Raw genomic sequence first — 21,300 nt, forward strand, 5'->3', positions numbered from 1 at the left:
TATACCAAATATGATGAGGGGCTGTCAAGGACATAACTACTGAGACACTCTCACACTCACTACTGAGACACTCTCACACTCACTACTGAGACACTCTCACACTCACTACTGAGACACTCTCACACTCACTACTGAGACACTCTCACACTCACTACTGAGACACTCTCACACTCACTACTGAGACACTCTCACACTCACTACTGAGACACTGTCACACATACTAATGAAACACTCTTACATTCACTATTGAAACGTTCTCACGCTCACTACTCAAACACTCACACATACATACATGCATAAGTGTTTCAGATAGATACGTATAAATGTTTCACTTGCATGCATGTAAACATTTCATATGTATGTGTATATGACACAGAGGTATACATGTATGCGTGTGTGTTTCTCATATGTATGAGTAAGTGTTTCAGACAAGTATGTATCATGTTTTATATATGAGCGTGCATAGGTTTACAGAGTATGTATGTATGTGTGAGTGTTTCAGTAGTGAGCGTGAGAGGATTTCAATAGTGAATGTAAGAGTGTTTCATTAGTATGTGTGAGACGGTCTCAGTAGTGAGTGTGAGAGTGTCTCAATAGTTATGTCCTAAAGACGGCCCCTCATAACAAATATAAACACTGATACATTGTTATCAGACCCTACAGGTCCAGGACTGTAACACAAGATTATGTCATCACAGTTATTGATTCTTTTTATAAATGCTGTATGTTCACACCATTCGGGTGTATCCAGGGACTTGAAAACGTCCGACTGTGAATGAAACACAACATCTCAAGTTAGGAACATCAATGTTTTTGTAACGAGAAATAATGTCCACTCGTCCTTTGTGATGCTCAAAAGGTGCTTGGTGTGATGTTCTCCAAACCAATAGGATCACATTCATTCACTCAACCATTCGGATGCTTTCTCAGCAGCTAGTCCTTCAATCAACACCTCAATGGTACTTTGCTGGCAGTTGTCCAAGTTGGCTGAGTGTGTGTGAAGTGCCTGTGTTTAAGATATTTACAACACTAGAATAAGAGATGAAAGGCAGAAATAAAGTCATATTTTTCAGCCATTTCAAATAAGTGTGTTTTTCTGTGTGAGAAAACACAGACGGACAAACTTTGTGTATTTATGGACGTGAGTGGGTGTCTGGGACAGAGATTTAAACATTGTGTTTGTTGTTCTTCAGCTTGCATTGCATTGTGCATATTAAGACCTTCGTATTGTTTGTTGTTGCATAGCACATATAAGGAATGGAGTAGAGTGTGTGGACACGGGTAACAGGGTTTAATGATCAGGAGTTTGTTGCTAGGTGCTCCAGTTCCTGCCCCTCAGTGCTGCTTGCCGATTGGCCCAGATCCCCACAATCTCCTGGGCTCTCCTTAGGGGGAGTTCTGGTAAAGACACAAACAAACATACTGTGGGCTGTAACTGCTAAAAACATCCACTGTGCAAACACTGTTGGTCTCTGGTAAAGTCAGACAGGGCTGGAGACTGAATGGGGGCCTTGTCTCGAACCAAAACCTTAGCGCTAGTCTGAGGACTGCCAATTTCCCCTAAGAATCAATGAGTTGTCCGTGCTTAATTGGTCTTGTCTGACACATTGGTACCCTCAGGCTCAAAAAATGCATCAGAAAGGATTTTTAAATATTGTTTTGACCCAGGACCAGATCCAGATCTGGTAGACAGTACCTGGTGTCCCAGGTCTCAGCGTCCTCCACCGTGTCGGGCAGGGGTCTGTTGGCGGTCTCGGGCAGTGCCAAGGCTAGGACAGCGCCCAGGAGCGGGGCGGTACCAAAGATGAGCATGGGGGTAGAGGGGCTCCGTGTGTGCAGCATGTTGATAATCGGGGCTAACACACCACCCATCCTGGCAAACATACTGGACACGCCTATCCCTGTTTGCCTGTGGGTCGACAAACAAAAATACACACACACACACACACATCGATTTTTACAGTTCTCATGGAAGATGATGTAATGAAATGTCATTTTACCCAGTGTGTAGACTCTGTACAGCATCTGCAAGTCTAATATATTAGTATTCTTATTCTTAAGGATGAAATCATCATTCTGAAAGATGGCAGTGTTTCCAGGTTCACCTACCTGAGCACCGTGGGGAACAGCTCGGCAGAGTAAACATAGATGACGGCGAAAGAGGCTGTGATCCCAAACTTTCCCACCATCGCCAGGGCAGTCCTCAGGTTAGGATGCTCTGAGGAGGGGAGGGAGAGGAGGAAGGAGGGATGGATAGCGCAGAGGCGGATGTGGAGAAGGAATTTTGATCGGACGTTTAAAAATGTCCTCCGGGCACAGAGACACACACATTTTAATCCAACTCAATATATTGATCCTGAAGGAAAACAGATTGAACACACACAAAGAGTACCTTCTGGAACCAGGAGTGTTAGTAAACAAGCCACTCCGCCCAGGGCCAGAAATGCACTCTGGGTAAGGCGGCGGCTAAAGGGTAGGAAGAGGAGGACCAATGACCGGGCTGGAATTTCGATCACTCCAAACACCAACTGGGTGAGATAGAGGTCCGTCCCTAATCTTGACACGCCCAGAGACAGTCCGTAGTACACCAACACATTCACAAACCTGCAAAAAGGAAAGAAGAGGAGAGAGAGGTGAGAGGGAGTCACACACATGCACACACTCAAAGATATGAGCAAAAAGAAACATCCTTGTGGTCATATAGCAGTATACTGAGAAAAACACATTTTACATTTAGTCATTTAGCAGATGCTCTTATCCAGAGCGACTTACAGTAAGTACAGGGAAAATCCCCCGAGGCAAGTAGGGTGAAGTGCCTTTCCCAAGGACACAACGTCATTTGACATGGCCGGGAATTGAACTGGCAACCTTTAGATTACTAGCCCGACTCCCTAACCGCTCAGCCACCTGACTCCCCCACATAAACACACATTACCAGACATAGAACAAGATGAGGGCTCTCTTCCTCATCTGGGGTGTTCGCACAAGATCTGCTGCAGAAACACTCTGTCTCCCTCCAGCTGCCATCTGACACCTTTCCACCTGACACACACACACACACACACCTGCATCAGATGGACACTGAAAGAGAGTGTATTGTGTGTGGGCAAGTGAGTGTGCATGTGTTGGTACCTGTACTGTAGGAGGGAACACTCGTCCGTTAACTAAGGCTGCCTTGCGCAGGAGAGCAATGGCCTCCTCTTGTCTGTCATTGGCTAACAACCACCTCGCCGAGTTAGGTAGTACCCTGGGAGGGAGAGAAACAGTCAGTTAGAAAGAGATAAGGGAGATAGGCGTAAACGGTTGAAGAAGGGTTAGCATGTTCGATGTAGGTGTGACCAAGTTTGGTTTAGACACGCTGTGTGTGTGTGCTGGTTGATGTGTGTGTGTCCTCCTCACCATATATAGAAGATCAGCAGAAAGCCAGGTGCTGATATTGCCAGCTGTAGCTTTCTCCAGTCGCGAATGAAGAAAGCTATACCAGCCACTAGCATATAACCAAACCCAAAGGCATAGTCAGTGATTATACCAGCCAGCATGCGTCTCTTAGTGCAGGTCCATTCGGTACCTGTGAAGAGAAGGGGAGGGGGTGGTGGGGGGTCAGGGAGAGGGGGAGAGGTACAGTCAGGGGACAAGGAAAGGGATGGGCAGGGGGGCGAGCAAGGAATGAAGCTGCTTGGAGTTCGGAGTGAGGAGAGAGGGAGTGAGGGAGAGGGGGAGTGAGGGAGAGAGGGAGTGAGGGAGGGACTGAGGGACTGAGGGAGGCCTTAGCCAGGGGATTTCTGGGAATTGGACAAGGCATGTGACAGATTTGATTTAGAGATCGCAAATGGTTGGAACGAGCGACATCTCATTACAACATGAACATTACACTCAGTTTGTGTGTATTAGAGGCGTGCATGGATATGAGTGGCGTGCATGGATAGTGCATGGATAGTGCATGGACATGCGTACGTATGTTTTCGGTGTGTTGACGTGACCGGTGCGTGTACCCAGGACGAAGGCGTTGATAATAACTCCTGATATGGTGGTGCCCACCATGAAGCGCAGCACCGCGTAGACGGGGAAGTTGGGAGCGAAGGCAACGGCCACGCCGAACACCGTCTGTAGGGCCAGGGACAGGAGCAGGGAGAAACGCCGACCGTACCTGAGAGAGAGAGACAGAGAGAGAGACAGAGAGAGAGAGACAGAGAGAGAGACAGAGAGAGACAGAGACAGATAATAGGGAGTGTATGTGTTGGAGGGCAACCAGAAAGCAAGTCCAGGAATGAAGAACATCAAAACAACAGGAATGAACAACGAGAGGAGGGATGGAGTGAAGGAGACAGACACGGGGACAGGATGGGGTAGTGAGAGATGGACAAAAAGAGAGAGACAGAGAGAAAGATAGGCACTGTATAAATGAAAAGATTTAGAGAGAATGAGACAGAGAAAGACAGAGACATGAGATAGATATGACATGTGACACTGTGTCTGTGATCCCAGTCAGATGTCCAAGGTGAAAGGTCAGAGAAGGGAGAGAGTGGGAGGGAGGTGGTGACGTGGGGTATTCCTGGCCCACAAACCTGTCAGCCATGGCTCCAAACAGCACAGCCCCCACCAGCAGGCCAAACATGTAGATAGAGGAGCCCAGACTGTTCAAGCCTGCCTGGTCACACACCAAGTCCCACTATGGAGAACGCACACAGGAACATTGTGGTGAGTGACACTGTGTGTGTGTGTCAATTTGAGTTCTGGAACAAGGAGAATAAAACATTCCTGCAGGTTCCAGTGGGCAGGTCCTCTAAAAAGCTGTCCATTAAGTGTTGCACGTTATTCTTTTGGGTGTAATAAAACTAAACGTGTACACCACCACTAGCCCTACATTCTGATTTGAATCCTCAGACACTACACAGTAGACAATCACGGACGTGTACAACATCTTTAAAGACTTTCTCCAGAACAGTTTCATAACAGTTCATTGATTTCCTTTACCTCCGTGACTGTTGTACTCTCGAAAACATCTTTGTTGTACACCCATCCATGCTTGCATGGGGCAGGCGCAGTCCGGTTCCGAAGATTGCCCATGGCAAAGCAGGATGATTCTGCGAGCGGATCCGGGATGCTGAGGTTCAGGTCGAAGTTGACGGCTACGGATGAAAGATTGCCTGGAACTGAATCCGAGCTCCCCCGACATCTGTGGGGCGGTGTAGCCCCAGTAAAGATGCTCACCATCATGTGAAACGCAAGCAGGATCTGAGGCAGGCATATCCACACATAGAGAATTTTTTGGTACTTTCCAAAACCTCCCACCACCGAAAGAATCTGATCAAAATTCATGTTATATTTAGGCTAATAATAGCTCTTTAGAATAGACTGCAGTCATGGAAAAGCGAACAGACTCCCAATAAACAAATAGAACGTCAACGATAAGGATGCCAGTAGTTCATATGCAGGCTTGTATGTAGACACCAAAAACCTATAGGTGTTGGTGAGGACGAGCGGAAATTGCAAAAGAACACTGTCAAAAATAATCCGCGATGTGCCAGATAATGGGCAGATCCCATCATCCTCTATGAGGTTTCCACATGGAACACGAGAAGACGCAAACCTTTTCTACCTCCTCTTTAGTTGTCCATGTTCACACTTTGAAAACCCTAGTAAAACCCCTAACTTCTACACATTTGGTTGTTCTAACGCGTTCTTCATTCACCCACAAAGAAAAACATTCGTGCGCACGCGGTAATTGCCTTTTAATGTAATTTCATGTCGCCAAACATGCGCTCGAAAAGTATCAGATTAGCAAGTATATAATAGCACAACTATAATTGCGTAGATAAAATAGAAAACAAATGAGTCTACAAATATTACCCCAAAAAATATAACACTGTTTTGGGATGACTTGTTTCACATGCTGCCATGTTACAAAACATAAGAATCACGGGAGATCGCGCGCAAGACGACCAATCGTAGCGCACGAAGAAGGATGAGCAGGTTCGGTCGCGCGCAAATTGAGTGCATTAGATTGTTTCCCAGGGTCTGCCATTATAATATGATTTTTTTGTAACAGCAGATATTTGACACTGTCTGTAGGTTCGTGTCTTTTGTTGAAACAGGCTCTACTCTGGATATAAGAAGGAAGATATTAAATTGGCATCATTTGTAAGTGGTGCTCTATACGGACCTATGAGAGGCCGTTTAGGAAATCATTCAAACTATCCTTACACAAACAAAACAAAAACATACATTATTCACATATGAAACGTTCACACATACATTATTGTGTCTTAACAATAAATGCACCACTGGCTAACTCTGACTCGGAAAGTGCCACATGCATGAAACTTACTCTTGTTAGTCATACTAGTAATTACATGGGGGGTGGTTTCAGGACAGGGCTGTATTGTTTCTGTCTTGGTTGTATAAAAACAGTCTGAATTATTTCTTAAACGGCTTCTCATAAAGACCAGTTAACACACGTACGAACATTCCAGTGATGGTTGGGATGCTGTTATTCGTGGCACTATGCTGACACCTTGTGGTGATAAGTGGAACTAGACCTACCCAGATGGAGCCCTACAGGAGAGGCCCGGTTACTAAATCATTGCTGGAAACATTCTTGTCATCAGCCTATTGACTGAAGCTGAACCCAAGTACATATGCAGCTTAGGGTGTTGGACCAATAGAAGAGTGCATTTTGTTACTCAAGTGGGCGCAGGCAGATGGAAGGATGGAACCGTTTTGGTTTAAAACGCAGCCAAGTGTGACCAGACAATGATTTCTTTGTGTCCCCAACTCACACACTTCATTCAGTCAGTGGAGGGTAAGTGGGCAGGTGGCATCCACAGCCATGCCATGTCACGCAGCGCCCCCCCCCCCCTCTCTCTCTCTGTCTCTGTCTTTCTCTCTCTCTCTCTCTCTCTCTCTCTCTGTCTTTCTCTCTATCTCTCTCTCTCTCTGTCTTTCTCTCTCTCTCTCTCTCTCTCTCTCTCTCTCTCTCTCTCTCTCTCTCTCTCTCTCTCTCTCTCTCTCTTTCTCTGTCTTTCTCTCTCTCTCTCTCTCTCTCTCTCTCTCTCTCTCTGTCTTTCTCTCTCTCTCTCTCTCTCTCTCTCTCTCTCTCTCTCTCTCTCTCTCTCTTTCTCTCTCTGCTTATCTTCCTAACACACACACACACACACACACACACACATGCACACACAAGTGAAAGAGAGATGCGCAGCAGATGGTCAAGTCAGTTTAACGTAATTTATCTTTATTCACAAAATTCTGTATATAACAATTTTGCGAGAACAGCTCAGAACCTTACTCTAGAGTGCTGTGCGTTGTGACGTCACGAACGGTTAGGTCGGTGTTTCGGTAATAGCGGGGCAGAGAAAGGGAGGAAGAGAGAGAGATGGCTGTAGGGAAGGGAGCGTGGAATGGGTCAGATTCGAGTTTTGGAATAAATCTAACGTGACCTTGACTGTAGAGATTTGTCATCTAGGTGCACTTTTGTCTTGAAAAAAAACGGTCCACTGGTCATCAAAGTTCTATTTATGAACGCAGCCAGGATATTTATTTTAGCGTGTGATCAACGGTAATGTACCGCATCCAATTGAACTGACGCTGTCTGCTCTCGATGGGGATTTGTTGTCAGAAGATTTGAGGAATCGGTCATCAGCATTTTTGATCCTGTGAGTGTCCGCATTTGACATTTTACGCACAACGTGTTACCTCGTTTGTCAATTTTATTTATGTAATTTCTTCGAACTACATGCCGTACGGTCATAGAACTCATTTACTACAGTTATGAATGCGGTTATTTTGGAACCATTTTACAATGTTGTCTTTGTATGTGAGAGATGAGCCGCATCAGTGACGCGACATCACGATGTAACGGAAGCCCCACCCTCAGAGCAGATACAAATTCATAAATGTCGCATGCTCGGATTTTATAACTGTTCATTGGCAATGCTGCAGGCCACTGAGCAGGAGTAGCTACATTGTGTCGTACAGAGGTGAACACAGACCTCACCGCCAGTTGAACCAGCTAGATATTGTAACGAGTATTAAGCGTGCTGTGCTTTCTAGAACAGGGCCGGGGCCCACTGATGACCCATTCATTTCAATCAGGTGGGCTGAAGCAGCGAAACATCTCCAACATGCAGGACAGTGGGCCCTGAGGACCAGGGTTGAAGACCACTGTTCTAGAAGGACACAGTACTGACATTACCGTACACCAGCAGTGTTTGTAATACTGTGATGCTCACAGTCATAGATGCAGCATCGACCAGGGGATGGTTTAGATTGAGGTGGAGGGCATGTTTACAGAGACGTCAAGGCTGGACATGTGCCTTGTAACCCCCCTACTCTGGTTCGATAGTCAAATCATATATAATGTTCCAGCCCTATAAGAAGGTTATGTAAAGAGGATATTGAAAGGTACATATGCCGGTTCATCCCTACATAGTGATGTGTTTGTGTGTGTGTGAATGTGGATGGAAACCCCACGGTAGCCCCAAAGCCTGTAGTCAAATCAGGCCCGTGTTTCTTGTTATGATCATCTAATAGGTCTGTGTCCAGGCGTTTATCATGTTGTGTAGTGGAAACACATCAAGTAGCTCTTAGTAGAGCAAACTGCAGTGTGGAGACACACACGCATGCACAAACACACACATACGCACACGCACATATACACACATACACACAACCTCCCTCCTGTCTCATCTCTCTCTGCTACCCAGGTCTATATTTAGGCTGCTCCCCTAGCTAGCGACTCTGTGATCCCAGCCTTTCACTAATCTCACACTTTACGCTGAGGTGATTTCAGCACTGGGTCACTTTACTGTATCTACTGTAACGTCAATACTGCAGAGCAGTAGAGTCTATACTGTAGAGTCAGGACTGCAAGGTCAGTCCACTACAGTACTGCTGGTCTAGAACCAGAGGACAATGCACAGTAGTTTGCACACACACACATCGCACGCACACACAAAACCACACATTCCAGGCACCACTGTGCAGTCAGCTTTTTATATTTCAGCTTCGAAAGAGAACAAAGAGAGTTCTAAATGGTTTACGTAGAGGGTAATGTTGCTGTTTGTGTTCCTCTTTCTTTTTCTCTCTCTCATTCTCTCTTTTTCCATCTTCCTCCCCTCCTCTTGGTTTCAGGCCCAGACAGCCACTGCCTCTTGCCTCCCCTCAGGATCCCGCCAGCTCAGTGGGTGAACCTCCAGCTCCACAGGCCCATGGCTCCAGTTCCTCTCCCCCGGTAAAAGGTTAGCCAAGCTGGCCGCCCCAGACTCCTCCCTGCCCCTGTCCCCAGACCCAGAACCAGCCCCGGAGCTTGGCTTGTTTACCACCCAGGAGCAGCAGTATGTGAGTGAGGGGGAACCCAGCCAGCCCAACACACACCCGGCTCCTCCACACTGCAGGGACGCCGAGACCATCACAGGTGTGTGTGTTTGTGTGTGTGTGCATCCATGCAAGAGAACATTTGCGTGGGTTAACAAAACCCTAGTGTGTGTTTGTGTGGGTTAAAAGATTGGCAGAGGAAAGGACATTAAATAACTGGAGAAAGTTCACTTCTATGAGAAAGTTCTTGAGGGAAGCAAATGTATTTCTACCAAACACCACTAGATAGCAACATACAACGTCTTTTCATTGCGTCAAGTAAACAATTCAATCTCTCTCTCTCTCTCTCTCTCTCTCTCTCTCTCTCTCTCTCTCTCTCTCTCTCTCTCTCTCTCTCTCTCTCTCTCTCTCTCTCAGATGTGTGTAACAGTACTGACCTGCCGGAGGTTGAGATCATCAGTCTTCTGGAGGAGCAGCTGCCGGTGTACCGTCTCCGGGCTGACACCGTCTACGGTTACGACCACGATGACTGGCTCCACACACCTCTCCTCTCACCGGGCGCCAGGGTCGACCTGACCACGGAGCAGATAGAGGAGACTCTCAAGTACTTCTGTAAGTGTGTGTGTGTATCAGTGTAAGTGTATCAGTGTAAGTGTATCTGTCTTTGTGTATGTATATGTTGGACTTGGTTCTTGTGTGGGTGTGTATGTGCTGCATGTGGATGTGTCTGTTTGACTCTGACTGTGGAGTCTTCACATTCTACAGATGAAAACATATACATATTTCTGTTTGTCCATACTGGGACGTCTCCATGGGGATTTGAGGATGGTCACCATGGCAACCAAGGTTTTACAGGCGGATGCTCTGTCCCTGAGTGGTGCAGGGAGGTAAAGAAGGGAAGTGGAGAGAGACAGACGCATTGTGTTGAAGTCAACTTACTAAGCTGAACGGTTGGTAGGGCAGGTCTTCTTGAATCTTCCCACTCTGATTCACTGTCACTGGCTTTCCTCCAATCCAAAGGCTTGTTCCGCTTCAACTGTACTTCAGCTGCTCTCTCTCTCTCTCTCTCTCTCTCTCTCTCTCTCTCTCTCTCTCTCTCTCTCTCTCTCTCTCCCTCCCCCCTTTCCCCTGTGTAGGGGTTGGTATTGAGTGTGTGTACTCAGGAAGCTAATTAGACTAGGACTAGCTGTGACTCAGTGTAGGACTGTCTGAGTGTGTGTGTGTGTGTGTGTGGGTGCATGTCTGTGTTTGTGAGTGTGCTGGACCTACACACATGAGGTTGATTGCACAGGGATGGCTAGATCCAATCTTGCTGTAGTCACTGTGGAAACAAGAGGAGAGATGGATGAAGAGAGATGGATGGAGAGACTAACGGATGACGGCTTTGAGACGGACAAGCTGAGCTGGTACTATGAGGAGAGCGTAAATGGTAAAGCTACTGTTGGGCTGAAAGAGAGAGAGACAGAGAGAGATAACAGTGGTGTGTTGTTTTTGCTTCTATAGATAGTATGTCTGTGTGCTGAGTTTCACTGAAGTTAAATGGTTTGGATTCCACTATATAGAAAAAACAAAAACAAGTTTAGAAAAAACTGTAATTTATTCTTTAATCTATTGTCAGATTGGACATTGTGTAGTTTACTCAAGGTGACATTTGCTTTGTGTGTAGTTGGCTTCTATAGTTTACTGTGTGTAGTTAACATCTGTAGTTTAACGTGTGTGTAATTAACATCTGTAGTTTAATGTGTGTGTACTTCGCATCTGTAGTTTAATGTGTGAGTAGTTAGCCTCTGTAGTTTAATGTGCATGTAGTTTGTATCTACACAGTATCTATCTGTGTTGGTGGGCTTACAGGAGATGGACACATTTTTCCACGGTATGAATTGTGCTTTCAGACGGCTGGCAATGTAGCAGCATAGCTAGCCAGGCTGGTGCTGAGCGTACAGGGTTTGTGCACTCGAGTTCATTGGACCCAGAGCTCCTCATTAAGCTGTGGCTCTGGGAGCAGGTTCACTCCTGGCTTGTCTGCCCGCAGGCCTACACACACAGACGCACACACAGTCATGGACACACACACACGCAATCATACACTCATGTGAGCACGCACACTCTCTTACATCAAAACCCTATAAGCTCCCAGCGCTACATCAAGTCGCTAGATTGCTCATACTAGGTCAGGATATGTGCAGGGTAGATATCCTGATCTGTATTCTACTGTGCCACTCCATTAAACGAGCACAAAAGGAAAATACCTTCAATTACTAAACAGAATCAAAAGGGTTAGTTGGTTTTATCCACCAGTGTCCCACTGTGTATGGATCCCAGCTTTGAGGTCGATACCAGTCTGGGGGTGGTGGGGTGGGAGAGGAGCGCCCGTGTGCGCCATGGAAAACATTACCCTTCACCGAACTCTCCCTTCACTATCAACACCTCCACTCCCATATCCAAAAGTTGCCCTTGTCCATAAGTTGATGTGAAATATATAGATTTTTGTTCTTCCTCTTTCTCTCCCTTTCTCCCTTTCTCCCACCCTCTCTCTCTCCCCCGCCCCTCTCTCTCTCCCCCGCCCCTCTCTCTCTCCCCCGACCCTCTCTCTCTCTCTCTCTCTCTCTCTCTCTCTCTCTCTCTCTCTCTCTTTCTCTCACTCACTCTCTCTCCCCTCTCCCTCTCTCTCCCTCTCCCTCTCTCTCTCTCTCTCTCTCTCTCTCTCTCTCTCTCTCTCTCTCTCTCTCTCTCTCTCTCTGTCTCTCTCTCTCTCTCTCTCTCTCTCTCTCTCTCTCTCTCTCTCTCTCTCCCTCTCCCTCTCTCTCTCTCTCTCTCTGTCTCCCTCTCCCTCTCCCTCTCCCTCTCCCTCTCCCTCTCTCTGTCTCTGTCTCTGTCTCTCTCTCTCCACAGTGCTATGTGCAGACAGAGTAGGCCAGATGACGAAGACCTACAATGACATCGATGCTGTTACACGTCTGCTGGAAGAAGTACGCTTCTATTTGACTGGATTTTAGTTCTATTGGCCACTCTTTAAATCAGAGGTTGTTTCACCAACAATCTAGAGATACATTATAAAAAATCAACCTATCAAATATTTACTACTGACACTTTGTCTTCCCTCCCGTCTTCTCCACCAATAGAAAGAGAGGGATTTGGAGCTGGCCGCTAAGATTGGCCAATCCCTTCTCAAGAAAAACCGAACACTCTCTGAGCAAAATGAGTACCTGGAGGAGCAAGTGGGACATATTGCAGAGGAGGTACACACAGACACACACACGTTCATACAAAACACACACACATGCTGAGTCTTTCTCTGTCTCTCACACACACACACACACACACACACACACACACACTTAACCCTGTGGTCTTGCCCAGGTGGCCCAGCTGCACCATGAGTTGAACCTGAAGGATGAGCTGCTGCAGTTCTACAACGCAGCAGAGGAGAGTGAGGACGAATCCACAGGCTCCCCAACGTTAGTACACACACACACACTCACACACACTCACTCACCCACACCCACACACTCACACACACATACATACACACCACAAACAGACCAAGTTGTGAGTACTTCCAGTCATGTCCTTCTGTCTGTGTGTCGGGCAGGAGGAGTAAGCTGGGAGGAGCCTCAGGCGGGTGTGGATCCAACACCCTGCAGAAGAAACTGAAGGAGCTGGAGGATGAGAACCTGTCTCTACGTTCAGAGGTAAACACGTACTTCAAACTTTACACAAGTAAAGCAAATGGCCACACATACACAAACACTATAACCCATAGATTATGGTTATGTTCTCAATAGAGCTCATACGTGTGTGTGTTTGCGTGTGTGTGTGTGTGACTGTGTGTGTGTGCAGGCGTGTCATCTGAAGTCTGAGACTGAGACCTATGAGGAGAAGGAGCAGCAGCTGGTCAACGACTGTGTCAACGAACTCAGTGAGTGTGGGAACTCTGCTTCAACCCCCTCTCTATTCCCCTCTCTTTCTTTCTCTCTATTCCCTTCACTTTCTCCCTCTCTCTCATCCGTTCTTGCTCTCTCTCTCTTCCCCCTCTTTTTTTCTCCCCCTCTCTCTTTTTGTCTTTCTCTCTGTCTCTTTCTGTTTCTCTTGTCATTTTTATGTCTTCTTACTCCTGTCTTTATCCCTCCCTCCCTCCCTCCCTCCCTCCCTCCCTCCCTCCCTCCCTCCCTCCCTCCCTCCCTCCCTCCCTCCCTCCCTCCCTCCCTCCCTCCCTCCCTCCCTCCCTCCCTCCCTCCCTCCCTCCCTCCCTCCCTCCCTCCCTCCCTCCCTCCCTCCCTCCCTCCCTCCCTCCCTCCCTCTCGTCTTGTCCTCTCTCTCCCTCTCCTCAGGGTTGTCCAGTCTCCAGATCTCTGTCATAGCGGAGGAGCTGGCTCGCAAGACCGAGGACGCGGCCAGACAACAGGAGGAGGTCACACACCTGCTCTCCCAGATAGTGGACCTGCAGAAGAAGGCCAAATCTGTGAGCACACACGCACACACACACTCTGTGTCTGTGAGCACACACACACTCATACGCACATTTGCATGGCCACAAGCATGGAGATGCCCAAGCACGCACTCAACACAGGTCACATTTTCCTGTACATTTACCTCCCAACATATGCTCCCACTGACCTACTCCCTTTATTTCTGTGCGTGTGCGTGCGTCTCAAGGTTGCAGTGGAGAACGAGGAGCTTGCTCAGCATCTGGGGGCAGCTAAGGATGCCCAGAGACAGCTCACCGCGGAGGTGGGACCCAACACCTCACCAGCTCACCCACTGGTCTCCACCAGTACTCATGTACCCTCACTGAGTGTGTGTTTCTCTGGAAGCTAGTCCCACTGGGACTAGCTATGACTCAGCCCATCTCTCTCCTTATCTCTCCCCCTCCATGTTTCTCCCTCCTGTCTTTCTTTTTCTCCGTCTGCATCTCTCTCGGTCTCCACCCCTCTTGCTCCCCCTCCTCCCTTCCTCCCTCCCTACAGCTTCAGGAGCTGGAGGAGAAGTACTCAGAGTGCATGGAGATGCTCCACGAGGCCCAGGAGGAGCTGAAGAACCTGAGGAACAGAAACTACCCTGCAGGGACCCCCCGTCGCTTCCACCCCCTGGGCCTCTACCCTATGGTGTGTGCGCTGACACGTGTTATTGTGTGTGTGTGTACAGTATATTCCTGTATTATTGAGAGTTAACATGTATTACAGTGTGTTATAATGTGTGTGTGTGTGTGTGTGTGTGTGAGCGCTGCAGGACTCTCTAGCTGCTGAGATTGAGGGGACCATGAGGAAGGAACTGAGTATGGAGGATCCGGATTGCGAGGAGCAGAAGTACTCACTCTTCAGTTACCCCTAAATACACTAACACCTGGACCTACCCTGAAACAGTCCTGTAACCGCCAAGTGTGTGTGTGTGTGTTCAGGGTCCATCGCAAGCGGGTGTTTGAGACGGTGAAGAACATCAACCAGACAGTCAGACAGCGTTCGCCAAACCCGTCCAACGCCAACATCCCAGGGTCCAATCAGACGCTCTCGTCTCGCACCTCCCCCCATTCCAGCGGCGCGGCCACGCCCAGCCTTTATGGCGGTGACATCAGCGGCAACGGCGTTGCACTCGACAACCGCACCCAGAGCATGCTGATGGAGACGGAATCCAACCAGAACAGGTTAGAATATTGCCCTGCACTTTTAATTCCACCATATTTTATTTCCTCATAGAGACTGTATCATATCTATAAGATTATACCAACCAAACCAGGCCAACCCTTCTCCTGGAGATCTATCCTCCTGTTGGTTTTCACTTCAACCCCATTTTTTCAGATTTTTTTTGTAAGAACAAGAAACAAGAAACATGATTTATTTATTTATACATCTAATTATTAAAACCAGCTCCTTCTTAGAACAGGTGTACTGTATTAGGGTTGAAGTGAAAACCTACAGGGGCCAGCTCTCCAGGAACAGGGTTGGTCAGCTGTGAAGTAAGCATACATTCTGGTCTGGCAACAGTGTGGACGGCCGTGAGAAGAAGGCCAGCGTTGAGGACCTCAGGCTGGCCCTGCGCCGGCTATCGCTGCGTCGCCAGAACAACCTGAGCGAGAGGCGCTTCTTCGAGGAGGACCGGGTGCGGAGGAGAGGGGGGGGCTTGCCGGAGGGGGGGCATGGGGGGGCCATGACCCCCTCAGACAGCATCATGTCCCTGGGGGGTCTCCATCTCTGGGCCTCCCGCCCCTACCTCCCCGACAAGCTGCAGATCGTCAAACCCCTGGAAGGTGAGGGAGGGAGAGATGGAAGGAAGGAGAGAGACAAGGAAAGACGTAGAGTGGGAAAGAGGGAAGGAGGGATGGAGAGAGGCCAGGAAGGATGGATGGAGGGAAAAACAGAAGGAGGGCTAGAGAGAGGGACCAGACAGAGGGACCAGTCCGGAAGGAGAAGATCAACCTTCCAGGAGAGGAAGTTGTGGGAGAGGGAGGCCATGGAAGAGGAGGAGAGAGAGGTAGAGAGAGAGGAGCGAGGAGGAAGAGGGGAGTTAAGTTGGGGTATGAGGAAAACATGTGGGTGGAGGACAGAGAGGGAGCGAGGGAGGAGGTGGGCAAATGAAAGAGTCGGAAGGAAGAAGACGGAGGGAGAGAGAGAGAGAGGAGAGAGAGAGAGAGGAGAGCGCCCTTTTTCTCTGATGCTCTTTAACTCTTTCTGGTCCCTCATGCATCATGGCAAGTCTGGAGGGTCCGGCTTCCAACACTCCCACTACAGAGACACCCAGCCTAGGGGCTGGCTACACATACCCTGAACACACATACAAACCTACACGTATGCACACACAGTGAGATGATGAACTGTTTGTTATTAGGTTTTAGAAGGAACTTTATGTTACTCGAATTACTAAGGTGATTTTAATAAGATTTTGTCATCATAATTTGATTGTCCTTAATGGGTTGGCTTGTATCCACACCAGTCTTTTATACATATACAACATTATGTTCATGTATCAGATGCTTTCATACAAAGGAACTTCTATAGTTCTTCAGTATGTTGGTCAGACTAGAACAGCCTGTATCTACTACCCACATCACAAGGTAACTAGATCTCAGCTAACAGGCGTTGTGACTAAAATAACTACTACAAAGCTAAAACACATACTACAGTGCAACAACAGTGCAGCGATAACATCTCAGTAAAGAAGACAAAATAACAGTGGCTGTAACTGATACATGTGTGAATTGTATGTCTATCTGATTTTTTAAATTTTTATCTGTACATTTTTCATTTGTATTTGTAACTTTTTCTGTTATTCCTCTTTCACTCTTCTCTCAATTAAATGTTTATTTTTTCAATAATGAAATCAATTTCTTCTGTCATTCATTTCTATTCATTTCCATCCTTCATCATTTTTCATCCAATCATCTATCTTTGGCTCTGTGTACTTTCTTCACAACCCATCATCAGTAAGTCTGCTGCCATCTGTGTCCTGTCTGTCTCTCTGAGTCTGTCTGGACTGGCTGGTCCCTGTCTACTGTCGAGGACTCTAAAATGTCTATTTTTATTGTAGAATCTGTATACCTATACATTTTAGAGTCTCATTTTCCTTTGTGTGTGTGTGTGTGTGTGTGTATTTGTATGTCTGTCTGTGTGTGTGTGTATGCATGTGTGCGGGTGGCTTTGCATGCATGTGTGGACATGTGTGTGTGTGTGTGTCCAGGCTCTGCCACCCTCCACCACTGGCAGCAGTTGGCCCAGCCTCACCTGGGTGTGATCCTGGACGCCCGGCCAGGGGTGCTGCCTAAGGGCTACAGGCCTCTGGAGCTGGAGCTGGAACAGGTGTGTGCGTGTGTGTGCTTGTTTTACCGTACATGTGCTGTACATGTGTCTTTGTGTATGTAGGTTAGCATTGACTTTGTGTGTGTGTGTCCGCAGGTGTACCCATGGGGGGGCTTTGAGGAGGATGAACCAGGAGAGCAGTACTTCCAGAGTCTGCCCACTTCCTCTGCCACCTCCTCCCCCGCTCTGCCCTCCATCACCCCCAACCCTGCCCCACCTGCCAGCCAAGGACCCTCCTCCCTACCCTCACCCTCACCCTCACCCCATCTCAGCAACACAGATCCCCTAGGTAAGTCAACGTACACACATGCATACACTAGGAACTTGCTTGAGAATGGGTTCTATTCTGTATAATATCCTAAATATCCTGTGTGTGTGTGTGTGTGTGTGTGTGGTTTCAGTGGTGTACTATCCTGGGAAGTGCATGGCCCACACTAGCTCTACCTACACCTTCACCACCTGCAGGATCCTTCATCCTACTGATGAGCTGACACGCGTCACTCCCAGGTAAGGATCACACACACACACACACACACACATGTGGATACACACACACCTGTTACCATGTAGTGAGGCTGCTGTCTCAGTCACCCCCTCTCTCTTGGTCCCCAGTCTGAACTCTGGCCTGACCACATCATCCTGTGTGATGACCAGTGCTCTGCTGACCACACCCGCTGCCACGCCCTGCACCCCCCGTCGGCTCAGTCTCAGACCTTCGGAATCGTCCACTAACCTCAGGTACACACACACACACACGTCACACACATACAGCCACTGCGAACACATAGAAAACATGCAAACCCTCTCAGTTTCGCATTAACATACAGACACACGCATACGTCCACACGGATATATGAACTCACAATCTAGCACGAGGTCATTCAATGACATGTTTTCTTCTCCAGGGATGCTACACGCACAACCAGCACCTCTCTGGGGTTAGTGCGCCTCCTACAGGAGAGGGGCATCTCTGCAGCCATGTACCATCAGACACAGCCCTGGGACCATGGCCAAGGCAGCCTGTTCAGCACCTCCGTCGCCCCCAACCTCCCCCGCGGCCCCCTCCCCAACCCGCTGCGCCCCTCGACCCCCCCAAACTCTCCCACCAGCCAGGGGGGCTCCTCTGTACCCCCCGGCAGCACGGCAGAGACCACCCCGGGCTTTGACTTCAAGAGCCCCTCCTACGACAACTTCCTGGCGTCCAAGCCGGCCCGTTCCATCCTGAAAGAAGTGACGGGGGGGAGGCGAAGCCGGCAGAGGGGGAGGGACTGCCAGAGTCAGACGGACGTGAGCGTGACCGTCCACAACCTCAACCTGGTTGACAAGGTGAAGCGTCTGGGGGTAGGTGGGAGTCCGGGGCCCAGGGCTGGGATCCCGAGCCCCATCATGGGGCCCCTGGGCGGGCTGAGGAGACCTGGCTCTCCCTTCGGGGAGGGGATGAGGAGGAACAGGAGCTACCCGGCCATGGTGGGGGCCAGTATGGCCATGAAGGGCCCTGGGCCCCAGGAGGACTCTGAGCTGCTGTTAGCTTCTAGGATGCCAAAGCAGAGCAGCCTTAAGTAGGGCAGGGGCCAAGAGACTACAGTTAGTAACTGCTGTTTATGATCTGGTACTGGTTACTGGCTTCTCTTCCATTACTGATAAAGTACACCGAGGTGTAATGGCCCAATGGTTACACCCTCATTGCTGCTACCAACTGTTACTCCCTTTACTTACCCTACTGTAACTGATCTGGAGACCCAGACTCTGCTGGCTAGGTGTAGTATCCACTCCACACTGAAACATCTCACTTGGTGATTTGCGTAGAATTTCTAGGAACACATGCCTTTTTTACCAAAAAACTCTATGTGTGAAGCATATAGATATTCAATGATCCTGTATTGCTCTAGCCTTTTTCTCTCTCTTTCTCTCCCACTACTTCTTTCTCTCGTTCCTCTTCCCTCTCTCTTTTTCTCCCTCTCTCTTTTTTTCACTCACTCTCCGTCTCCCTTTCTCTCCTTCTCTCAATCTGTCCCCTTTAAATGGAACGTCACTTTAAATACATTTTTATGAAGATCTTCTGTCCACATCAAATATGCATTGCTATTTCTTTCCTAATTAGCCATTCAGACACCGAGACAGGCTTGAGAGCGACCATAGAGGGCGCAGAGGGTCTTAAAGATCATTACTGAATACCAGACAGTCTGTTGATGGGACAGAGGGGATGATGTAGAGAGGGAAGAATATGGACGAAGGGATAGAGGGAGTAAAACATTTGAAGGGAGGTAATAGTGGGCAGACTAGTTTTTTCTGAAACCACTCTGAGATTGATTACCTGATGCAATAGTGCCTCAACAATGTGTATGTTCACTGTGCTTATGTTCATGTTCATATGTTAAACGACAGTATAAACGCAGAGTTGAATATTGTGTCAACACCTTTTGCATTCATGATATTTATGATGTGATTATTTATTAAAAACCTAAGTTATATTTGCTAAATCCATTTTTCATCCACTGATTGCTCTTCACGTATGTAAATGTTACATGTAACCTCATGCTGTACAGAATGAATAGATTCAATTCAAACTCAATATGTCTTACATATAGATTGTGTAGTGAACATTCTGCAATTCACCAACAGCAAGAAGTATTGCACTGAGCAATTAGCCACATTTCCCAATAAAAATCCTGAAACCTCATTTCTGTCATAACAAGCGAAATTCTTCTCTCTCCTTCTCCTCAAAGACCAAGCAATGTATCTGCTTTTCAACCTCGTGTCTCTTTTCTCTATCGATAAACTGTTCCTATACTTCTTCAAGTTACCTGGCATTTTAGCATGTACTGGTATTTGAGCCATATTTGAACTTACAGGCTAATTTAGCAAAACGTGGGACTCACAGAACTGTCTGACTGAAGCCTCCTGCACACCTGCACAAACGACCGGAACTTTATTGTCATTTGTAAAATGTACAATAGTGTAATAATGAGTGATGAGTGAACACCGAATTCACTTTGCAACATGCAGTTAAGAGGACATTTGAACCTGCAACCTCATGATAGGCAGTTTAGGGCTCTAATCACTGAGCATACCCTCCCTAGAAGAACAAGCACAGGTACACTGGACTTCTTGGGGCTGCTCCCCTTGAAGGTTTCCCAGCGGTCAAACCTAATCCTACGCGCTGCTTCTAAATCTCATTTCATTTCTACTCTCTCTGGAGACTGAGTAATCGAGCGGCTCAGGTTTGATGAAGGTGGGCCTCATAACAGGAAGTCACAAGATCAATTTGTCTTTCTACAACCATACTCCCTACTCATGTGACTATATACCTCACGTCTAATATGTAACATTGTTTGCAGCGCAGTAGTCCTTCAGCACCAGGGATATGCAGCAGACATCCAGTAGAGGGCGTCATTGAACCACTAGGTTTCCAACTGATAGGAAATGTTTTATGTCTTTATTATTTCTCTCTTTCTGTCTTTTTCACTCTCTATATCGCTCTCTCGTTTGATCATACCCATTGCTTCCTCCACAGAGGTATCAAGAGTGATGAGGAGGTAATTGGTGTAGGCTGGGGCTTAATTATGTTTCATGAGAACCATCAGGCCCTGGCCTCAATAAATGCTACTGCTGAGCAATTAGATAAGAATAAATGCTAACTACATTTCAAATGCCAAGGTTGTCACTCACATGTAGAAGAATTGTTCAATTTTGAATAGCATTTCTGTCTCGTTTAATTTCATTTTAAATCATCCACTTACTGCAATCATCATCTGTAGTTATGGGCCTTTGTCCAGCTGTGCACAATTTGTATGTGTGTGTGTGAGTGTGTGTGTTCATGTGAGTGTTTGTCGCAGTCTTAATTCCTACCTGGAGCACTGATGTTGGTCAGGGATTTCTTTTTCAGACTCACCCAGAGTTCCCAACCCTGCACAGAGGTTCAAGAGAAGATGACGAGCAGCTCTGCCGAGACAGAGACTCACAGAATCGGTTTGTTCTGCGACAGCCTTTAGACTTCTGTCTTTAAAACATAATTATCTTCTGATGTCTGCCTTCTCTCTGAACATGAGTAACCTCTTTGTCCTTCTAGGTTTCGCTGTAGATGCACATTTTAGGTAGCCTGGCAACCAGACAAACCTGGTTCAAGTTTTATATCCTCTGGTTGATAGTTCCGGCACCCTCCCATTCAAACAGATTTCCACCCGGCCTGAATTATGCC

At 47.6% G+C, this 21,300-nt stretch overlaps 2 protein-coding genes across 2 annotated transcripts; one reads left to right on the top strand and one right to left on the bottom strand.

Moving 5' to 3' along the window:
- Positions 1 to 918: 918 nt before the first annotated feature.
- Positions 919 to 5,880, bottom strand: LOC146295453 (solute carrier family 22 member 13). Its single transcript, XM_084696340.1, has 10 exons — positions 4,975 to 5,880; positions 4,566 to 4,669; positions 3,993 to 4,147; positions 3,400 to 3,568; positions 3,133 to 3,247; positions 2,936 to 3,042; positions 2,393 to 2,604; positions 2,110 to 2,218; positions 1,697 to 1,909; positions 919 to 1,398 (listed from the first exon to the last, which is right to left on the bottom strand). Exons 1-10 carry the CDS (start codon positions 5,317 to 5,319, stop codon positions 1,299 to 1,301), a joined length of 1,629 nt encoding a protein of 542 aa, XP_084552466.1. The 5' UTR covers positions 5,320 to 5,880; the 3' UTR covers positions 919 to 1,298.
- Positions 5,881 to 9,205: 3,325 nt separating this feature from the next.
- On the top strand, positions 9,206 to 19,719 carry trak1b (trafficking protein, kinesin binding 1b). The gene is made up of 18 exons (XM_084696339.1): positions 9,206 to 9,412; positions 9,730 to 9,924; positions 12,205 to 12,281; positions 12,435 to 12,551; positions 12,673 to 12,770; positions 12,905 to 13,004; positions 13,153 to 13,231; positions 13,644 to 13,774; positions 13,969 to 14,043; positions 14,280 to 14,417; positions 14,542 to 14,618; positions 14,711 to 14,953; positions 15,294 to 15,556; positions 16,984 to 17,102; positions 17,199 to 17,391; positions 17,504 to 17,609; positions 17,715 to 17,840; positions 18,008 to 19,719. Exons 3-18 carry the CDS (start codon positions 12,231 to 12,233, stop codon positions 18,663 to 18,665), a joined length of 2,574 nt encoding a protein of 857 aa, XP_084552465.1. The 5' UTR covers positions 9,206 to 9,412; positions 9,730 to 9,924; positions 12,205 to 12,230; the 3' UTR covers positions 18,666 to 19,719.
- The last annotated feature ends 1,581 nt before the right edge of the window (positions 19,720 to 21,300 follow it).

The sequence above is a fragment of the Hypomesus nipponensis genome, chromosome 4, assembly GCF_054491055.1.
Source record: "Hypomesus nipponensis isolate SF chromosome 4, ASM5449105v1, whole genome shotgun sequence".
Lineage (NCBI taxonomy): Eukaryota > Metazoa > Chordata > Actinopteri > Osmeriformes > Osmeridae > Hypomesus > Hypomesus nipponensis.

What these genes read in the sequence shown, in the direction of transcription:
- LOC146295453 (XM_084696340.1), bottom strand. Translation starts at nt 5,319, where the DNA reads ATGAATTTTGATCAGATTCTTTCGGTGGTGGGAGGTTTTGGAAAGTAC. An exon ending in AGAGTACAACAGTCACGGAG is followed by an intron (nt 4,670 to 4,974) that starts GTAAAGGAAATC and finishes CGTTCTCCATAG; the next exon opens with TGGGACTTGGTGTGTGACCA. An exon ending in AACACTCCTGGTTCCAGAAG is followed by an intron (nt 2,219 to 2,392) that starts GTACTCTTTGTG and finishes TCCCCTCCTCAG; the next exon opens with AGCATCCTAACCTGAGGACT.
- trak1b (XM_084696339.1), top strand. Translation starts at nt 12,231, where the DNA reads ATGACGAAGACCTACAATGACATCGATGCTGTTACACGTCTGCTGGAA. An exon ending in ACCTGTCTCTACGTTCAGAG is followed by an intron (nt 13,005 to 13,152) that starts GTAAACACGTAC and finishes GTGTGTGTGCAG; the next exon opens with GCGTGTCATCTGAAGTCTGA. An exon ending in CAGCAACACAGATCCCCTAG is followed by an intron (nt 17,392 to 17,503) that starts GTAAGTCAACGT and finishes GTGTGGTTTCAG; the next exon opens with TGGTGTACTATCCTGGGAAG.